The sequence below is a fragment of the Vulpes vulpes genome, chromosome 6 (genome assembly GCF_048418805.1).
Source record: "Vulpes vulpes isolate BD-2025 chromosome 6, VulVul3, whole genome shotgun sequence".
In the NCBI taxonomy this organism is placed as follows: Eukaryota; Metazoa; Chordata; class Mammalia; order Carnivora; family Canidae; genus Vulpes; species Vulpes vulpes.
In genome coordinates this window covers 63,939,177-63,958,988 of record NC_132785.1, presented here as the reverse complement: position 1 = coordinate 63,958,988, position 19,812 = coordinate 63,939,177, and the positions used below count along the sequence as shown (strand labels likewise).

At 39.6% G+C, this 19,812-nt stretch overlaps 2 protein-coding genes and 1 long non-coding RNA gene across 3 annotated transcripts in view; 1 reads left to right on the top strand and 2 right to left on the bottom strand.

The window, feature by feature from the left end:
- Positions 1–1,556, top strand: part of LOC112909599 (uncharacterized) — a 77,164-nt gene extending 75,608 nt beyond the window's left edge. Inside the window, exons 5-6 of the long non-coding RNA XR_012002088.1 lie at positions 686–764; positions 1,445–1,556. This is a non-coding gene — a long non-coding RNA (uncharacterized lncRNA). The remainder of the gene's footprint in view (positions 1–685; positions 765–1,444) is intronic.
- Positions 1–8,270, bottom strand: part of LOC112909593 (T cell receptor alpha chain MC.7.G5-like) — a 122,512-nt gene extending 114,242 nt beyond the window's left edge. The window contains exons 1-2 of the mRNA XM_072761189.1: positions 8,037–8,270; positions 7,560–7,863 (exon numbers count right to left, since the gene is read on the bottom strand). Of these exons, the coding sequence (XP_072617290.1) occupies positions 7,560–7,863; positions 8,037–8,223 (491 nt within the window). The 5' untranslated portion in view covers positions 8,224–8,270. The remainder of the gene's footprint in view (positions 1–7,559; positions 7,864–8,036) is intronic.
- Positions 1–19,812, bottom strand: part of LOC112909605 (T cell receptor alpha chain MC.7.G5-like) — a 531,968-nt gene that overhangs the window by 197,898 nt on the left and 314,258 nt on the right. The window lies entirely within an intron of this gene.

The window sequence follows — 19,812 nt, the reverse complement described above, 5'->3', positions numbered from 1 at the left end:
ATAACCAGACTTTCTGGGGATTAGGTCTGAAGTGATACTAAATCTTGGAAACCCCATATGCCACTCTGTTTATCAGAGTAGGGTTTTTTTTTAAGGCTATTGAGGCCAACATGGTATTTTGGCTCAGGTCCATCTGACCTGAACTTATCCAATGGTTATTTCCCACCTTCAAGAATACCTAATTGGAGACACACTCAGTGAATGGCAGAATCACTATAACTGTATCTGATCCATGGAATGAGGACAAGTAGAAGACATTAGAATTGCCTCTGTATTCCAAAATGGTAGATCCCAAGTAATACTGTATCCTGGAGAAAACGTAGGGATTAATGCTTTCATAAGGGACTTAAAAGATGTAGGGCCAGGACATCTCCATCACCTCCTCTATTTGACCAGAGTAGAAGGTAGGTGGCTGTTGAGGAATGACAAAAGATTTCTGTAAGTTTAATCAGACGGTGAATAGAATTGCAGCTGCTGTTCCAGATGTGGTTTCATTGCTAGATTAAATCAACAAATCTTTTGATTTGGGTATTGATATAAAAAAGAATTTTGTTCCTCTGTATACATGTTAGCAGAGACTACTGAAGCAATTTTTTTTTTCACCCAGGAAGGCCAGTAGTATATGTTTATTGTTTCACCTTAAAATATATCAACCTTCCCCACCTTGTCCTGTTCTATTCCACAGGGAACTGATTGCTTCTCCATTCCACAAGACATCACATGGATCCATTACCTTGATGGACCAACTAACTTTAGACACCTTGGTAAGATGCGTATGTGTCAAAGGGTAGGGAATACATCCCAGGAAAATTTAGGGTCTTGTTCTCTCAGTGAACTTTTTTGGGTTTCCATTGTCTGGGACAAGTTGAGATACCTTTTGCAGGGTCAAGGTCAAGTTGGTCTCAGGGTCAAGGTCTACATCTGGTTTCTCCTACTGTTAAGAGTCACAATACTTGGTGTGTCACACTGGATTTTAGAGACAACATATGCCTTATTTGGCTGTTTTGTTATAGCCTAGACCTTATTTATTGAGTGATTTCAAAAGCTTCCAATTTTGAAAGGGGCCTAGAAAAAGAGAGCTGCATGATTGGTGGTCCTGGTCCCCCAAATAGATCTCTAAGTGGGAGACACAGTGAGAGACCTGTAAAATATTAGGTTATAGCTGCTCTTGACAAACTACCGCAAACATAAGTGCTTTAAGACAGCCCTTTCTTATCATCTCTTAGAGTACTGTGGGTTGAGTTGGCTTAGTTGTATGGTTCTTGTGCAGGGTCTCTCATGTTCACTATCAGGTATTGGTTGGACTGTAGTCATCTGATGGCTCAGCTGGGTATGACGTCTTCTATGGCTTCTTTGCTTACACGATGGAGCTTGGGATGGGAGTGCTGTTCTGAAATTGGTGAAGGCTGACTAGGCATCTCTCTCTCATTTGGCTTCTTCACAGCATGGTGGTATCCGAGTAGCAGAACATCTTATGTGATGGCTACCTTCTCCCAAAGTGAGTGTTCCAAGAAACCAAGGCAGATACTGCAAAGTTGCTTCTGACAGAGCCCACATAGCCACGTAGCATCATTTCCATCACCTTCTACTGATTGTAGTCGATTCCAGATTTCAAGGCAAGGGGATGACACAAGAATCTGACTACTGGGGGATCCCTGGGAGGCTCAGCGGTTTGGCACCTGCCTTTGGTCCAGGGCGCGATCCTGGAGTCCCGGGATCGAGTCCCACGTCGGGCTCCCGGCATGGGGCCCGCTTCTCCCTCTGCCTGTGTCTCTGCCTCTCTCTCTCTCTCTATCATAAATAAATAAATAAATCTTAAAAAAAAAAAAGAATCTGACTACTGAGAGGCATGGTTCATTGGAGGATCATCTTTGGAGATTAGCTGTCACAGTTGCTTTGAAAACTTTCTAGATAGACAGATTCTTATCTTAATAAGTATTTTCTTTACTAACAAATATTTTTGGGCAACACACAGTGTGTGAGAGCCTTAAAGTATGTAGAAGAAAGAGAGAAGGCATTGTACCTATCCTTGAAGTTTGTGTATTCAACTGTGAAATATTCATATTAACACTGAGGCTTAGAGCAAGCTGGGAATCCCAGAAGTGAGAATTAATGTACTGGTACTGATGGACAATGTGTGTATTACAGCTCTCTGGGGTGAAATAAATAAATTGATAATGGGCTTCTGTACATAGTTGTATCAACAATAAAATGATGGAATACTTTTCTAGCTGAAAATTTTTACAACCCAGTGATTCTTAATCTGGTAACCAACTCATTTCTCATAAGATGTGCTTGCCTTAAAAAACTGTTTATGAGAATATATTGGAATAAGTGTCAGAAAGGACCTTGTAAACAATAAATAGTGATACAAACGTATGCGACAGCTTTTAACTTCGCAAAGAACAAGTGATAGATGTGATATAAATATTTGTTGAATAAATGAATTAGAAGATAAAACACATTCTTGAAACAAATTTAATAAATGGTTAGCTGAACTGTTGCCCCTTTGCAAGTTATAATATTATTGCTTACTCAGCCTTTATTATACTTGACAATTCTTAGAGTCTTGTATTTTAATCCTTCTTTTGTCCTAGATTTATGGCTTGATGAGAATAAAAGCAGATGAAGGGAAAATGCAAGAGAGATGGTGTCATGTTTAGGTGATAAATAACATCATTTATTTTTTTATACATGCATCAGATCTTTATTTATTTGTTGAATAATTCAGACAAAGTCCTGGGCTTCCTGATGCTTATATGCTGGTGGATAGGCAGATAAAAAACAACAAATATATAATATGATGTCTGCTAATGATGATTGTAATGAAAAAATGTGAGACACGGTAAGAGGAAAAAGGGATGGGTTGGGTGAGTACTATCTTAGATAGATTGAAGGAGAGACCTTTCTGATGAGGTGATGTTTGAGCAGTGATCTGAATGATGGGATGAAGGGAGTCATTTGGAGCAAATATATTCAAGTAAAAACCCCCAGAGGTGGAAGCCTGCTTGGATCATTCAAGGAACTATTCTAGGGGGTAAGAGTGACCATAGTAGATTAAGAAAGGTCAAGGAGATGGGAAATACTCAGTAAACTTGAGAGTCTTCTTCTTGTCATGTTCTGTGTGGTGTTGGGGATATCAAAGTGAAAGAGACATAATTTTTGCTCTTGAGGAATAGAGTATTCTAGAGGAAGTGGGGGCAATAAATATATAAAGAGATAAATGCTATTCTGGAGGTATGTACAGCTTTCAAAGGGAGCAAGAGGAGAGAGACCTTAGATTTGCCTGAAAGATCAAGGAAAGCTTCAGAGAGATGTCAGGCGACCATGATGGGGAGGTGATGAAGAGGTTGGAAACTCCAAACAAAGAGAAGGGTAGAGTGGAAGAAAGGATGGAGACAAAAAAATGTTCACTCATGACATTTCCTGAATTTAGTATTTTGGTATTTCTAGGGCAACATTGGTGAGAGATGTGTCAGGAGATGAGGTTGAATTGGTAGTTAAAAGCAGATCATATGTGGGTTTGTGCCAAGCTAAGTCTAAAAAATTTTGAAAAGTGAAGTAAAATCACTAAGTTTGCCTAAGCATAGAGCTGTGAGTCAAGAGAGTATCCTTAACTAAGACAAGAAATACAGAGGTAGAAGAGCCTGGAGTAGACGAGGTGAAAAGATCGTGAGTTTTAGGCTTGTACAGTTTATATTGCTCAAGGGTCATCTGACCAAAAGGATGTTAGAGGTATACAGAGGTCTTGAGCGAAAGCAAGGTTAGAGGCACAGTCATCAGGACACAGGTATTAATTGCAATCAAGATGTGAACAAAGAATTAGACTAAGGTTGGAACCAGAAAAACAGCAGCATTCAAAGCAGAAAATAGAGGAGAATGGACTATAGGAATCACGACAGTATTACTGACCATACAGTGTTCTAATAATTTATTTACAAGCTTAATTTCCCAAGTAGATTGTGAACTTGAAGAAAATAATTTTAGCTCATACTTTTCTGTGTATTTGTATTCCCAGGAACTGTCTTAGTGCCTTGTACATGGGATACTTAATATATGTATATTTAAATGAATGGGTGAATAATTAATTAATGAAGGACTCTATGGCTTGACATTTCTGCTCAGTGCTTCCATCTTTCAGCGTGACATTTCATAGCAATAATTCTTTGTGTCTTTTTATTTTTTATCACTTTTGTATGGTACAAGGAACACACATTTACTGAAGAAAAATTAGAAAAAGGAAAGCTAGAAAATATCACCCTGAATTCCACTACCAGGAAAAGCTATTGTTGTCATTTAATGTCTAACTTTTTAGACCACTACTATCAACAGAAATAGAATGTGAGCCACATACATAAATTTTTTAGTGGCCACATCAAAGGAAACTATACATAAATATATACAATTAATTGTAAAAACATATTTTATTTAACCTGATAAACCCAAAATATCATTTCTATGTTAGTCAATGAAAAGAAATTAATGAGATTGCTTACATTCTTTTCTCCATACTAAGTCTTTGAAACCTGGTGTATATTTTATACTCATAGCACACGTCAATTTGGACTAGTCACAATCCAAGTGTTCAAGAGCCACATGTAGTTAGTGGCTATGTATTGGACAGCAAAGTTCAAGACTCTTTTTGGTGTGTATACAATGATATGGCTATACATAAAATTGTAATTCTCTCTCCACAAAATTCCAGTCATGTGAAACCTACAGTTTTGTAAGTTTTTATCATCAGTGTTTAGTTTTAGAACAGTTTTGAATTTACTGAAAAGTTGTGAGGATAGTACACATAGTTCCCATATACTGCACACCCAGTATCCATTATTATTAACATCTTACAATGGTATATATGCCACAATGAATAAACCAATACTGACATAGTATTATTAGCTAAAGTTCATACTTAAGCAAATTTACTTTGGTCTTACTTAATATTCTTTCCCTACTGTCGAATCCTATTAGGAGACCACATTATATTTAGTTACTATGTCTCTCCTTAGGCTCTTCTTGGCTATGACAATTTCTTAGATTTTTCTTATTTTTGATGATCTTGACAATTTTGAGGAGTTAATTAGTTAGGTATTTTGTAGAATGTCCCTCAGCTGGGATTTTTCTGATAATTTCCTCATGGTGAGACTGGGGTTATGGGTTTTGGGGAGGAAGGCCACAGAAGTAAAATGCCATTTCTCATCTCATCATATCAAGGCTATCAACATGACTTATCTCTGTTGATGTTGACTGTGATGTTTGTCAGGTTTTCCCACTGTAAAGGTGCTCTTTTTCACTCTTTCCATTCTGTCCCTTTTGGAAGGAAGTCACTGTGAGCAGCAGACACTAAAGAAGTGGGAAGTGTTGAGTGTTTGCATATTTAGAATTCTTCAGCATGGGAGATTTGTTTTGTTTATTTATTTATTTTTGCTCAAATTGTTCCAGTTTGGGCCACAGTGAGCTTTCTCAGTTGATTTCTATGTCTTTTTAACATAACCCCATCATTGATGGTGGTGAGTTGTTTTATTTTTTTGAATACTATAAGATATTTCAGCCTTATCTTGCATATTCCCTGCCTCAGCCCTAGAATCAGCCATTTCTCCAAGGAGCTCTGGTTCCTTTTCCTTGATTTCAGCTTAGGTCATGATTTCAGGGTTGTGGGATAGAGCTTCTTGTCAGGCTCAGCACCTCTGCGAGTCTGCTTTTCCCTCTGCCCCTCCCCCCAGCTCATGCTCTCACATAAATAAATAAATAAGTAAATAAAATCTTAAAAAAAGAGAAAAGAAGCCAAGATATGAGATTAGGCATGCTCATTGCTACTGGACTATTCTCCAAAACATCAAAGATGTGAAATAGATTTTGAGAGACAGTGAGTTCAAAGGGTAGAAATGGGAGGAAACATATTGCAGGAGAAGCAAACAGCAGGAGCAGAATTTTGGATTTGGGAAAAGCACAGTCTCACAGGGAATCCAGAAGTTTAAAAGCAAGCAAGAATCTTTAGATGGATGCTATAAGGCAATTCATCTGGCAGCACTAAGCAAGGTGACCGTGAATAGGAAGAGTCTGAAGGGGGAGAGAACAGGTAAATGTCCAGTACAATAACAGGTTCAGGTGTTAAATTTGTCCCTCCTCCTTGTTACCCTGGAAGATGTGGGAGGAAAGAGCTGAACGACTGATCTAATCTGAACAGTTTAAAGAGTTGTGACCTTTCTCAACTGCAGCAAGCCAAAAGCTTTAAAAAAGTAATTTTAAAGTATTTTGTTTGGTTAATTCGTTTTATCCAATGTTGTCTTTATTATCTTTTTTAGTTAGGTCTCTTTTGGTTGCAAGTGATAGAAAACCCAACTCAAAATAATTTATAAAAAAAGAGAAAATAATTTCTTGCATTTTTGGTGTCTTCCCTTTATCTCTTTGTGCCTATGACTTTGGTGCACACCTGTCCCCTTCCTCCTGCCAGAATTGAGTTTCTTTGCCTAAAGGCTTTCTCTTACTGCCCAGCCTGCTTGACAGATCCAAGTGCCAGAGAATCAATACTCAGAGAATCAACACTCATATCCACAGACACTCATATCCTTCCATCCACAACACAGAATTTGGGGGCTCCGTAACTTAGTTCCTTTGGCCCCCAGGAGGGACGAGTTGAGGCAAGTGTCTCACGCTGGTTCTCAGAGGTTCCCCGGTAGGATGAAACTCTGGGTGCCCACAGTGGCAGCTGGCTTAAGAACACACATGCCTTTTATTGGCTGACTTCCCTTCCTGTCACTCTTCCCAGGACCCCTAGGATCACCTCCCAACTAAACCACTTGCACTAGAATCCTTTTCTGGAGGAACAGAAGCTAAGGCAGCTGGGTTATACGACTGAAAAATCCCAAGTAGATTTCTAATCACTAAAGGGTCCAGGGCCTCAAACAATATTATGGGAGCTCAGTTTCACCTTCTCTTTTTCAGGATCATTCTTTTCATTTGTGGTGGGAAGAGGGCTGCTGGCAACACTAGGTTTCCATTCCAGCCTCTGACATCCCCAGCAGTATTCCTAAGAATTTCATATTAATTTTTGGGATGGGGGCTTGGGTCAGGCACCCATCATTGAACCAATCATTGTGGCCAGAGAGGTGGACTATGTTAATTGGTCAGAGAGTGCAAGGGTGGGGTCAGCCTCATCTACACCCAAACATGGGGTAGGAGGAGACATGGCTTGATTATCCAGGGAAAGTCCAGATGTTGTCACCAAGATAGGAGGGATAGATGGTGGGCAGGTCGAAAAGACAGATGCATATCTCGATTAGCTATGTGATCATGCTTAGGCACAAGACTTTGAATTGAAAATGCTCTTGAGGCTGGGATCTTATAACCACAACTCTTTCTTTGATACCAGATGTGGGAAGATTGTTGCTAGAACATTCATAAGCTTCCTCTCTAGACCCACTAGTGCCACCAGTGTGCCTTTGTGTCTACCCTTTTCCTGTCCTGCGGGTTGTTTTCTCCTAAGCTCCCGGAGCAGGTGGCTGTTTCATGCTGAGCTTAGGGGGTTTTTGTAAGGCTCCCCCTGTCACTCCTCTCACCGTGGAACTTCTCCAACAGCACAGAAATAGACGCCTGAGTCTGTAAGCGTCAAGCCTGTGATGGTGAGCGTTAGAATTTTGTTTCCTTTCTGAAATGACACAGAATATCGTCCTTTCGAAGAGCGGGTGCTATCAGAATAAATACTCATGACTTGAGTCATCCTCTCACCGAAAGGCTGTTGATACCAGTTCATCACATAGTAGTTAAAGCTGAGGGTGAAGCTGCAGTCCAAGGTCACAGATTCTCCCTCCTGTTTATACACTTTATTCTGAGATTGACGGACCATCTCTGAATTGCTGGAACCTGTAGAAAAGAATAAGACTTAGCTGCTGATATTGCTCCCAAGAAAGCTGTCACAAATAGCTAGCTTTTGACCCAGAAAACCAAGTGGGGAAAGGCACAGTTAAGTTCTCTTCTAAATTCTTTCCCAAACCTCCTTTCTCAGGCCCCAGCAACAGAGTTAGTCAGCTCCATACCTAGGTGGATGAAGGCCGCCACAATGCACAACACAGCCGGCAGTCTGGACTCCATCCTTGGGGTCCTTCCCGCTGGTGAAATGGCTTTTGTTTTGCCTGCCCCCTGCCAGGCCTTTTGCAGTGTCACTGGAGCTTGGTGGCCCTGTGGTGTTTCTTTTATAGAGCTGGAAGCTGGGTTTCTGCACATGCAAGCTGAGTCACACTTCCTGCTATCTGCTTGCCTCCTGCCTCTCTTCCTCCAGGCCTCTCTTTTCTAATTGGTCTATAACATGCCACATCTTGTTTATGGTAAAAGAAAACTTGTCCAATGTAGACATAACCAGAGAGGAGAAAGTAGACAATAAAATCCAACTGTAATCTCATTACCCAGAGATAAATACTGCTAACATTTTTGTTGTGTTTCTTTAGGTATTTTTTAATGCAAATATGCATACTTTAATGGAATTGAGATCAAATTAAATTTTTTTTATCATTATGTTTATGAATATGCCATCACGTCACTTAACTGTATGTGAAAAAGTGATTTTTACAGCTTCACAGTACTCTGTTGTAAAAGTGAAACTGAATTTGCTTAAACGTTGTTTGATATTATTTTGTTTCCTCTTTTGAGTGGTTTAAATAAGATTCAGTGGACATTGTAAATATAAGTCTTTGTACTTCTGACAATTTATTTGTTAACTACATTATTTTAAAGTTTTTAATTATGGAAACTTCGAACATCTACAAAAGAGAGAAAACCACATGTACTCACTGTCCAGGTTCTACAATTATCAACTCATGGCCAATCTTATTACTTAATACCCTCATCACCCTACACATCTATACCTCTTCCAGTTCTGTTTAGTAAAAGAAAATCCCAGACATCGTGGGGTTGTGTACTTTACTCAGGAAACACAAAATACCAGGTTGTCTTTTGGTGTATGTTGTGTATGTGTGTGCATTTTGTTAGTGTCTCTTGGTAAGCAATGACTAGATCTGTTGTTTGACTAGGAGTTGGTTTGCAAAATGATAATATTCTAATTATGTCATTTCCACTTTGTTTATAAACTTTATAGAACTATTTCTATAAAGATAATTTTCCCTTGTCAATTATTTGATTATTCTTTGAGGTTAGGTATGTGATTCTTTCCATTCATTTATCAGTTTTCAGAGTAATGAGCTGATAACCTGTAGGGTGATCAACAATCCCTGTTTGCCTGAGATGGAGGGGTTTCCAGGACACAAAGTTTTCTGGTACTAATACTGAAATAGTTCCAAACAAATCCCAGGCAACCAGGATAAATCTCCAAAAATCTTTGAGGAGGATTCTCTTATGAACTCAAGGATTTACACATACTTGGTGTGTTTCATGATCTTACTGATGTGGGAATTGTCCCATCTTTACTAGCAGAAATCTTTTCAAGCTGGCTCCTGGTCTTTTTGACGTGGCCTCTGTGGTCTGTGATAGCTTCCTAGTTTTCTGGGAGGAGGAGATACTCTAGGCACATTTGTTCACTTTCTCCCCCGAGAAATAGAATCGGCCAGGTGTGATTAATAGAGGTGTTTTCTCTTTCCAGTTCTAAGGTTTTTATTATTTTACTGCTCTTGTTAAGACATTTAGTGAAATGTAGAATAGAAAGAACAATATTGGAAATCTTTGTCTTTTTCAAAATTTTAAGGAAATACTTGTAACATCTCACTTTGAAAACAAATACAAAGATTCCCTTTGCCAGGTTAAAGAAGTTCCCTTTTCTTCCCAGTTTGTGAGGAGACTTTAATTATAAATACTATGTTAAACTTGACAAAATCACTTTCCTGCATTTAGTGAGAAAATTTTATTGTTAATATCTTTATGTGCGATATGTTGCACTGATCTTAAGCCCTCCTCGTACTCCTGAAATAAATCCTAATTGATCATGGTGCACTGGAATACTTTTTAATATCCAGGGCTGGTTTTGTAATATTTTTAGAAGTAGTCATTGCTTTTCATATGTAATATTGGTCTATAATTCTCATGCATCATCTGTTTATTTTTGTTGTTGTGGTTCTCTTGCTCTCATAAATGTGTTGAGTGGTAGTCTTCAGGTATGCAAATCATTGGTACTGGGTTTGATGTAACTTGCCTGTGAAATCATATGTATGTATAAAGTTTTAAATTAACTTATATATAAATTCAAGTTTTCAATTTTTTTCTTGTCAGTTCTGTCAGACTATAATTTTTAGAAAGTTTTACATTTTGTTCAAATTTTTTGTAAGAATTTATTTCCTGCATTGTCTTACAATTATTTAAATTTTTATTAGGTAGCTATATTCTTCCCTTACGCAACATTTTTCTGTCTTACTTAGTTCCTTGACAAAACTTATCAGAGAATTGTCCATTTTCAGATTCTTTTCAAAGAACCTTTTTAAATCGATTCTTTCCTTTGCTTCTTTGTCTTTATTTACTTAATTTTAGCTCTTCCTATTATTTTTTTCTTCATCTCATTTTTGTTGTTTACTCTTATTCTCTTTTAAAACTTTCTGATTGAATTTTTAGCTCATTACATTCGGTCTTTTTGTTTTGATCTATTTTTAAGGCTATAAAATTTTCCCTGTGTACTGCTTAGGTTCATTGTACAAGTTTTAAAATGTTTCATGATTGTTCAGTTGTAAATATTTTAACAATCCTATTATAATTTCTTTTTTTGGTTCATAAATTATTTAGAAGTACATTTCTTTTTATTTGAAGTTGGCTTTTTATTAATAGTATCTAACTTTGTTCACTGTAGTAAAAGAATCTGATCTATATGATATCGATTCCTTAATACTTATTGAGATTTGCTTTTTTGTCATCAATTATCCTGTTTCTTAAGGATAAATTTTTGGATGTATAATTGTTGAGTAAAATAATTTTATATGCATTAACAAATTGCCCTTACAATGACTGTTCAAATTGACAAATCTATAGCGTTTTCTGAGTTTTGTTTCATGATTTCAGTAACTAATGCTTAAAAAAAAAAATTTAACAGTTTGTAGAGAAAACAATGTTATTTCCTTGTTGTTTTCCATATGCATTTGTGTATTACTGAGATTGGATTCTTTTCATATTTGTACTTGTTATTTTTTTAATTTGGAAATTATTTGTTCGTATCCATTGCCATTTCTTTTTTTTTTTTTTTTAAGATTTTATTTATTTATTCATGAGAGACAGAGAGAGGCAGAGACTCAGGCAGAGAGAGAAGCAGGCTCCATGCAGGAAGCCGAATGTGGGACTCGATCTCGGGTCTTCAGGATCACACCCTGGGCTGAAGGCAGCGCTAAACTGCTGAGCCACCTGGGCTGCCCTCCATTGCCATTTCTAAAATTGGTATAACTTTAATCTCCTTGTAATACTTTATTTTTTAAGGATATTAGACAGGTTTGCTCATAAAAGATCAGTGTCCCAGAGTCCACTACTGATTCTTAACCAGATAGGCGGCTGAATGTTTGTTATGACAGTTTCTGAGTCCTTGAACTAATTGTGTACCTGAGCCCTCCCAACCCCACAACTCATCATTACCTTGACATATCTTTACATATAAACCACAAAACCTCTGTCGCCTTTATTCAGGTCATTTTTGAGAAATATTTCAGAAGACCTTGAGATCCTGGCTGCTGAAATTGTCATTCCAGAAGAGTCAAGGATGATATGAGTACTGATGGGCACATGTAAAGGTTAGTGTGACTTGCTCAAGACAAAGAGCAACTTATGACCAAGTTATTCTTTTGAGAGGGCTTGGAATAAAGGATGAACCTGTTAGTAAGTGAAATGTATCCAAAAAAAAAAAAAAAAAAGATAATTAAATGGGAAGTTTCTCACAATGAAGAGGTTTACAAACCTGGCATTGGGCATAAGACAGATATTGGGAAAATTGCACTTGTAGAAGGAAAGTGTTGTTCACAGTTTCCCAAAGTTTACAAAAATTTTAAAGAAATTCTGCCTGCAATGATCTCAATATTATTCAGGCTTCTCATTTTCAGCCCTAGCCTTTTTTTTTGCCCTAAGTTTGGCCTGGGGCCTCTCACCCATCTCCGTCCAGAGTGTCAACATGTTTTGAGTTCTGGGAGTTGTGTTACTGGACAGGATTGCCCCCTAGAGGCCAGACAGAGGAATAGCCTTCTTAAAATTCTCAAGGCTGGCTTCGCAAGGGGGTGGGGGGTGGGGGCTGCACATTAGAATAAATTGAGGAATGTTAACAAAAACCTCTCATTCCTGAACCGTAGACCCTGGGAATGTGGGGGCTCAATCCAATATTACCTTATTAGAGTTGACACTTAAGTGAAAAAATAAGGTGGCAATGAAAGCGACCCCTTGAAACAAATCTAAACATAAACAGAAACATCTATTGAGAGGATCAAATGGTTCTTGTTTTTTCTTTTGCTGATATGATCAATCACATTGATTGCTTTACCAGTGGTGAACCAGCCTTGCATCCCGGGGATAAATCCCACTTGGTCATAGTGAATAATCTTCTTTTTATTTATTTTTTAATTGGTGTTCAATTTGCCAACATATAGAATAACACCCAGTGCTCATCCCATCAAGTGCCCCCGTCAGTGCCTGTCACCCAGTCACCCCCACCCCCCGCCCACCTCCCTTTCTACCACCCCTTGTTCATTTCCCAGAGTTAGGAGTCTCTCATGTTCTGTCGCCCTTTCTGGTATTTCCCACTCATTTTTTTCTCCTTTCCCCTTTATTCCCTTTCACTGTTTTTTATATTCCCCAAATGAATGAGACCATATAATGTTTGTCCTTCTCCGATTGACTTACTTCACTCAGCATAATACCCTCCAGTTCCATCCACGTTGAAGCAAATGGTGGGTATTTGTCGTTTCTAATGGCTGAGGAATATTCCATTGTATACATAGACCACATCTTCTTTATCTATTCATCTTTCGATGGACACCAAGGCTCCTTCCACAGTTTGCCTATTGTGGACATTGCTACTAGAAACATCGGGGTGCAGGTGTGGCAGTACCACACTGTCTTGATGACCACAGCTTTGTAGTACAACTTGAAATCTGGCATTGTGATACTCCCAGCTATGGTTTTCTTTTTCAATATTCCCCTGGCTATTCGGGTTCTTTTCTGATTCCACACAAATCTTAAGATGATTTGTTCCAACTCTCTGAAGAAAGTCCATGGTATTTTGATAGGGATTGCATTAAACGTGTAAATTGCCCTGGGTAACATTGACATTTTCACAATATTAATTCTGCCAATCCATGAGCATGGAATATTTTTCCATCTCTTTGTGTCTTCCTCAATTTCTTTCAGAAGTGTTCTATAGTTTTTAGGGTATAGATCCTTTACCTCTTTGGTTAGGTTTATTCCTAGGTATCTTATGCTTTTGGGTGCAATTGTAAATGGGATTTTATACTCTCATACTCTGAACTAACGGGATACAAGACTCCAAAAATTCTCAGCCTGCACTACCTGGGAATTCTTTCTATTTATAATCATATCTATAAACTTTTCCTCCCACTGTCTCTCCCTAAAAGAAGCAAAGCACTGCTAATAGTCCTGCTGACTTTCTCTAAGTTGTTTCTGGGAGTTTCTATTTCTGGATGTAGAAACATGGTGGATGCCCAACAGTTGGGAATAGATGGAGGGAGGAGAGAAACAGTCCTTGAAATACCTCTCAGGGCTGAGCCCTCATGGGGTTATGAAGTGACTTTCTGCACAGTCCTGGTATCCTGGTTTGCATCAGAAAGGGAAACTTGGCGATGTTTTTCTAGATACAGCTCTATTTGCCCTATATTAAGGGTTAATAGAAATTTGGCTTCAAGGATACATCTAGTGAAGTCTTAGAAGGAAGTGAAGAATACATTATTGGAAACTGGAGGAGGGGAATCATGTTAGGTTGTGGCAGAAAACTTTTTGAAGTCGCCTCCTATAGTTATATAAAAGGCTGAAATTAGTTGTAGAGCTGAGGAGATTTTGAAGGAAAGTATGGAGGTACCACTGGGTTTCTTCTTGCTGCTTATAATGAAATGAAAAGAAGAGAAGTAAATTGAGGAAAGGATTGTTAAACAAAAAAGAACCAGGACTGGATGAATCTGAATATTCTCAATCTCTTCAAGTGGAAAAAGAGGCTAAAATTAAGATAATACGACATGAAGAAGAGAACAGAGAGTGTGACTCTATAAACTTTCATTAAAACCTCGGAAAGATAGAAAGCCAGGAGTATTCAGTCACACAAGGAGCTCTTTAAAGAGGCTTGGATGTGCCTTTCGACCAAACCATAGGACTTCTAGGAAGCTTAAGAGGATGGCCCCTCAGCCATCTGAGCAAGAGCCACAGGTATGGGTTATCTGGAAAGGATCTGTGGGTGTGGCTTTTTTCTAAAGGAGTAAAACTTCACTGAAATCCATGGGAGACCCATGAATTGAGAAAATTATTTCAGCTGAAACACTACCAGCTTGGGTGGGGGGGAGGGTAATACAGAGTACAGAGTAAAAAAAAAAAAAAGGCTGTCAGATCCCTAAAACTCTACTGGCAGGAAGCAGGCTGATAAAATCACTCAACTGCAAACGTGTTACCTTTCCTGAAAGAAGAAAGATGACTGTGAGGATGGAACTAAAAGCCAAGAGGGCACAGTTGAGAATTATTTCCATGCCTCAAATCTAATCAAGGAATTCTTAATGTTTGCCCAGCTAGATTTCAGTGAGGCTTTTAACCCTTCATTTCACCCTCTTTTGGATCCAAATGTCTACAGCTATAATCCTGTGCCTTCTTGGTTGAGTCCATTCTAACATTGAAATCTGCATGTGTTGGGAGCAGATCATTTGTTTCACAGCTTGACAGATGGAGAGGAATTGTGCCTGCACTTAACAGATAACACCCAGGAGCTGCATTTGAACTTGGACATAATTTAGATGATGAAATTTTGTCTATGAACTGACGCTGTATGAGATGAGACTCTTGAGATCTTTGGGTGTGTGTGAATATATTTTGCAAGTAGGAGGGATAGGAATCTTTGGGGGTCAGATGATGGACTGTGGTAAAGTGATAGTTCCCTGTCTTCTAGTGTCCATGACTTTGGAGACAATCCCCTCTCTTGAGGGTAGGAGGGACCTATGACTTACTTGCTTCTAACTAGCACAAGATGCAGAGATGATGGGCTGTCCCCCTGTTTTTATGTTACATTAAAAAAGATTCTGTCTTGGTAGACTAGAATGAGAGAATCTCCTTGCTGGCTTGATGACATAAGCAGCCATGTTGGAAAAGTCCAAAGGAACTGCAGGAGACCACTGGGAACTCTGGGTAGCCTCTAGGCAGGAAGAGGGGAATTCTAGGTGATGGCTGCCAAAAACACTGGGTCCTCAGTCATGCAGCTGCAAGGAAATGAATTGTGCCCAAATCCTGAATGAGGATGGCAATAGATTCTTCTACAGTCAAATCTTTAGATTAAAAATGTGTCCCAGCCAACACCTTGATTGCAGCCTTGTGACACCCCACACAGAGGACCAGCAAGGCTGTGCCTGGACTCCTGACCCATGAGACTGTGAGATAATAAATGTGTGGTATTTTGGTTTGGGCGTGGTATTGCACCAATTTCCAAAAACGTTGCATAAAAAAATAAGTTTGCTTAACTTCAGATCATGTCACACCAAATGAGTTGCTGTCCTCAGATTGACTTGCATCAGCCCTCATGGAAAAATTAGAGAAAATGACCTGAAAATTTTCAAATTTACACTCTTAAGGTCCATATGGATTTTGCTTAAAAAAAAAAAGTGGCTGTGTCTCCTCTAGGATTTTGATGGAATCTTGTCTCACATTGAGATCTTTCATCCATTTTGAGTTTATCTTTTGTATGGTGCAAGAGAGTGGTCTAGTTTCATTCTTCTGCATGTGGATGTCCAATTTTCCCAGCACCATCTATTGAAGAGACTGTCTTTCTTCCAGTGGATAGTCTTACCTCCTTTATCGAATATTAGTTGACCATAAAGTTGAGGGTCCACTTCTGGGTTCTCTATTCTGTTCCATTGATCTATGTGTCTGTTTTTGTGCCAGTACCACACTGTCTTGATGACCACAGCTTTGTAGTACAACCTGAAATCTGGCATTGTGATGCCCCCAGCTATGGTTTTCTTTTTAAAAATTCCCCTGGCTATTCGGGGTCTTTTCTGATTCCACACAAATCTTAAGATGATTTGTTCCAACTCTCTGAAGAAAGTCCATGGTATTTTGATAGGGATTGCATTAAACATGTCAATTGCCCTGGGTAACATTGACATTTTCACAATACTAATTCTGCCAATCCATGAGCATGGAATATTTTTCCATCTCTTTGTGTCTTCCTCAATTTCTTTCAGAAGTGTTCTATAGTTTTTAGGGTATAGATCCTTTACCTCTTTGGTTAGGTTTATTCCTAGGTATCTTCTGCTTTTGGGTGCAATTGTAAATGGGATTGACTCCTTAATTTCTCTTTCTTCAGTCTCATTGTTAGTGTATAGAAATGCCACTGACTTCTGGGCATTGATTTTGTATCCTGCCACACTGAGAAATCTCACAGAGGAAGACATAGACATGGCCAACAAGCACATGAGAAAATGCTCTGCATCACTTGCCATCAGGGAAATACAAATCAAAACCACAATGAGATACCACCTCACACCAATGAGAATGGGGAAAATTAACAAGGCAGGAAACGACAAATGTTGGAGAGGATGCGGAGAAAAGGGAACCCTCTTGCACTGTTGGTGGGACTGTGAACTGGTGCAGCCACTCTGGAAAACTGTGTGGAGGTTCCTCAAAGAGTTAAAAATAGATCTGCCCTACGACCCAGCAATTGCACTGCTGGGGATTTACCCCAAAAATACAGATGCAATGAAACGCCGGGACACCTGCACCCCGATGTTTCTAGCAGCAATGTCCACAATAGCCAAACTGTGGAAGGAGTCTCAGTGGATAAAGAAGATGTGGTTTATGTATACAGTGGAATATTACTCAGCCATTAGAAATGGCAAATACCCACCATTTGCTTCAACGTGGATGGAACTGGAGGGAAGTAAGTCAATCAGAGAAGGACAAACATTATATGGTCTCATTCATTTGGGGAATTTAAATAATAGTGAAAGGGAATAGAAGGGAAGGGAGAAGAAATGGGTAGGAAATATCAGGGAGACAGAACATAAAGACTCCTATCTCTGGGAAACGAACTAGGGGTGGTGGAAGGGGAGGAGGGCAGGGGGTGGGGGTGACTGGGTGGCAGGCACTGAGGGGGGCACTTGACAGGATGAGCACTGGGTGTTATTCTGTATGTTGGCAAATTGAACACCAATAAAAAATAAATTTATTAGTAAAAAAAGTGGCAACTGTAGATGGAGATAGCTTTTATGTTGGGGTTCTAATTCCAGGAACACAATAATGAGCTGCTGAGCTGAACAGAAGTTTAGAACTTGGTCAGACATGAGAAGTTCAGTTGCTAACTAGATATCCCCTCATTATATCCTGATCTCTGGCCAATTAGCAAAGTTCTCAAAGTGCCATTGTAAAGAGAACCCTGGTGGTCATGAAAATCAACTAGTTGTGCTCTATTCTGAGAATATAATTTTCCTAGACAGACATGGTGCAAACACACACACACACCATATCTCAGGGAGAGTGACACTGGAGGTGTGTTGGATTGACACAGATCCAAGTTACATCCCCTGTGGAGTAATGTCACCCACTGGGCCAGGTGATTGATGTGTTCATTCGCCTCTGTTGGGTGAAAACTCTTTTCTCCTTGTTCTGTGTCTGCTGGCAGTAGAATGAATGTTCATTAGTGTAAAAATTCTGACTTTTCTCCATCCCCTCACTCACTGCTTCCCAAGGAAGGAAGAGCATTTCCTGATTACCCTGTGTAAATTGCACTCTTCAATCTCCCCTCAGCCTCCTGTTTATTGCTTTCATAATACTCATCCCAATTTGCATATATATTTGTTTATGTATCTGTTTATCCTATCTTTCCCGTTAGAGAATATGGGACTTGTTGTCGGGTATATTTTTCTCCTGGCATTGTAGCTTTGGCATCTCACAGTGACTGTGAGGTGTCCACTAATAAATGCAATCTAAAGCAACATGATTGCTCTAAGGCTTTAGAGTGTGCAAGCATGAGGGAGATGATCTTCAGAGAGGTATGCATCAGAGGTGGGAGTGGAGTACTAAAAAATAGGGAGTAGAGAGTCCTTGAAACAAATGGCATGGCCTGAGTGTGGAAGTGGGAACGCACACTGTGTTTTCAGGAAAAGCCCACTCTCAGGAGGAATCCTGGGGAGGAGAGAGTCAATCCTGAAGACTGGTCTGGCTGCACTGGGCAGAACCTCAGGGCTCCAGGGGTGTGTGAGGGGCTTGGGGGACTTCCGTAAAGCCAGTGGGAGCAACTGCTGTCTTAACTGCCTGTCCTGGCCCACTTTCCTTCCTGTGTGATGGGGGAGAGGTAGAAATGAAGTCAGAAACATTCCATTTGAGACACAGCCAGTGTGTACAGCTAGAGGACTTAGCTTCATTTGAGTTAGCTTCATTGAGTTCCACAAGGAGACAAAGCTCAGACAGCTGGCCATTTTTTTTTTTTTTTTAGTGACTTGCTTAGTTTTGAGCAAATACTATTTTCTTCTGCTCCCCAGTTACCTCAGGTACTAGATTCAGGGAGGAGAATGATGCCTGAGAGGAGATCTGGACACCCTTACTGTCTCTATTCTCTGGGCCTGGGTATGGGAATGTTTTCCAAATATAATAAGCAGTTTGCTTCCCAGACCCCAGAGGACCAAGCACTCACAATTCCTCTCTCCTAGTGTCTTCCTGTGTGTGTGTGTGTGTGTGTGTGTGTGTGTGTTTATGTTGGCATTTCCAGGCTCCTGCAGCCCTTTTTTTTTGTTGTTGTTGTTGTTGTTTGTTTGTTTTTTGTTTTTCCATCACTCTGCTCTCTGTGCCCTCTCTGGGAGCACAGTATTATGGGTTCCTGGCCAGGACTGTGAGATGATGAGGTTGATGAATTTAGCTTCTTCTTGGAATTTCACTGAATAGCATCTATTTGTTGAATAACCATTCTAATTACACCAAGAATAAGATAAATCTTCCACCTACTGGGAAGCTTTTTGTAACATTTGAATCTTAATCAATACACGTTGTTCTTTCAGACTAGAATCGCAGCTCCTCTCCTGCACAGACATTGTTGTTGGAGCTGATGGCCCCTGGAGACTTTCTGGGACCTGTGGGCCAGAGAAGAGAGCAGAGGACTCTCCTGATGGGCTTCCTAGGTAGCCCAGGTAGGTGTCACCTAGGTGACACCAGGTAGGTGTCAGGTAACATTGGTTCAATTTCCCATGCTTCACCCAGAATAGCCCTACAATGAATTCTGGTACCAGCTACTTGAAGTTAGGGCAGGCTTTCCAGGGTAAGGGTGTAAGATTGCCTTCACTTCACACACCAATTGCTAGTTCTGGGTCCCCAGGCTACCCACAATTTCTAACTAGCTGGCTAACAAATTTGGAGAGTTCCATAGTTCCTCAAGTTTGATAGTCCTAGAGAATGACTCAAAGAATTCAGGAAAGCACTATACTTTTGAGTAGTTTTATTATAGCAAAAGGATAAGAATTAGACTCAGCCAATGGGTAAGATTCATAGGGTGACATCTGGGAGGGTTCTAAGCATGAAACTTCTGGTCATCTTCCCCCTATGGAGACCTGGATTATGTTTTTTCCTCCGCCCATGATATGTGACAACACACACAGGGAAACTCACATGAGCCTTTAGTGCCCAGAGGTTCAGCGTTTTTATTAGGGCTCTGTC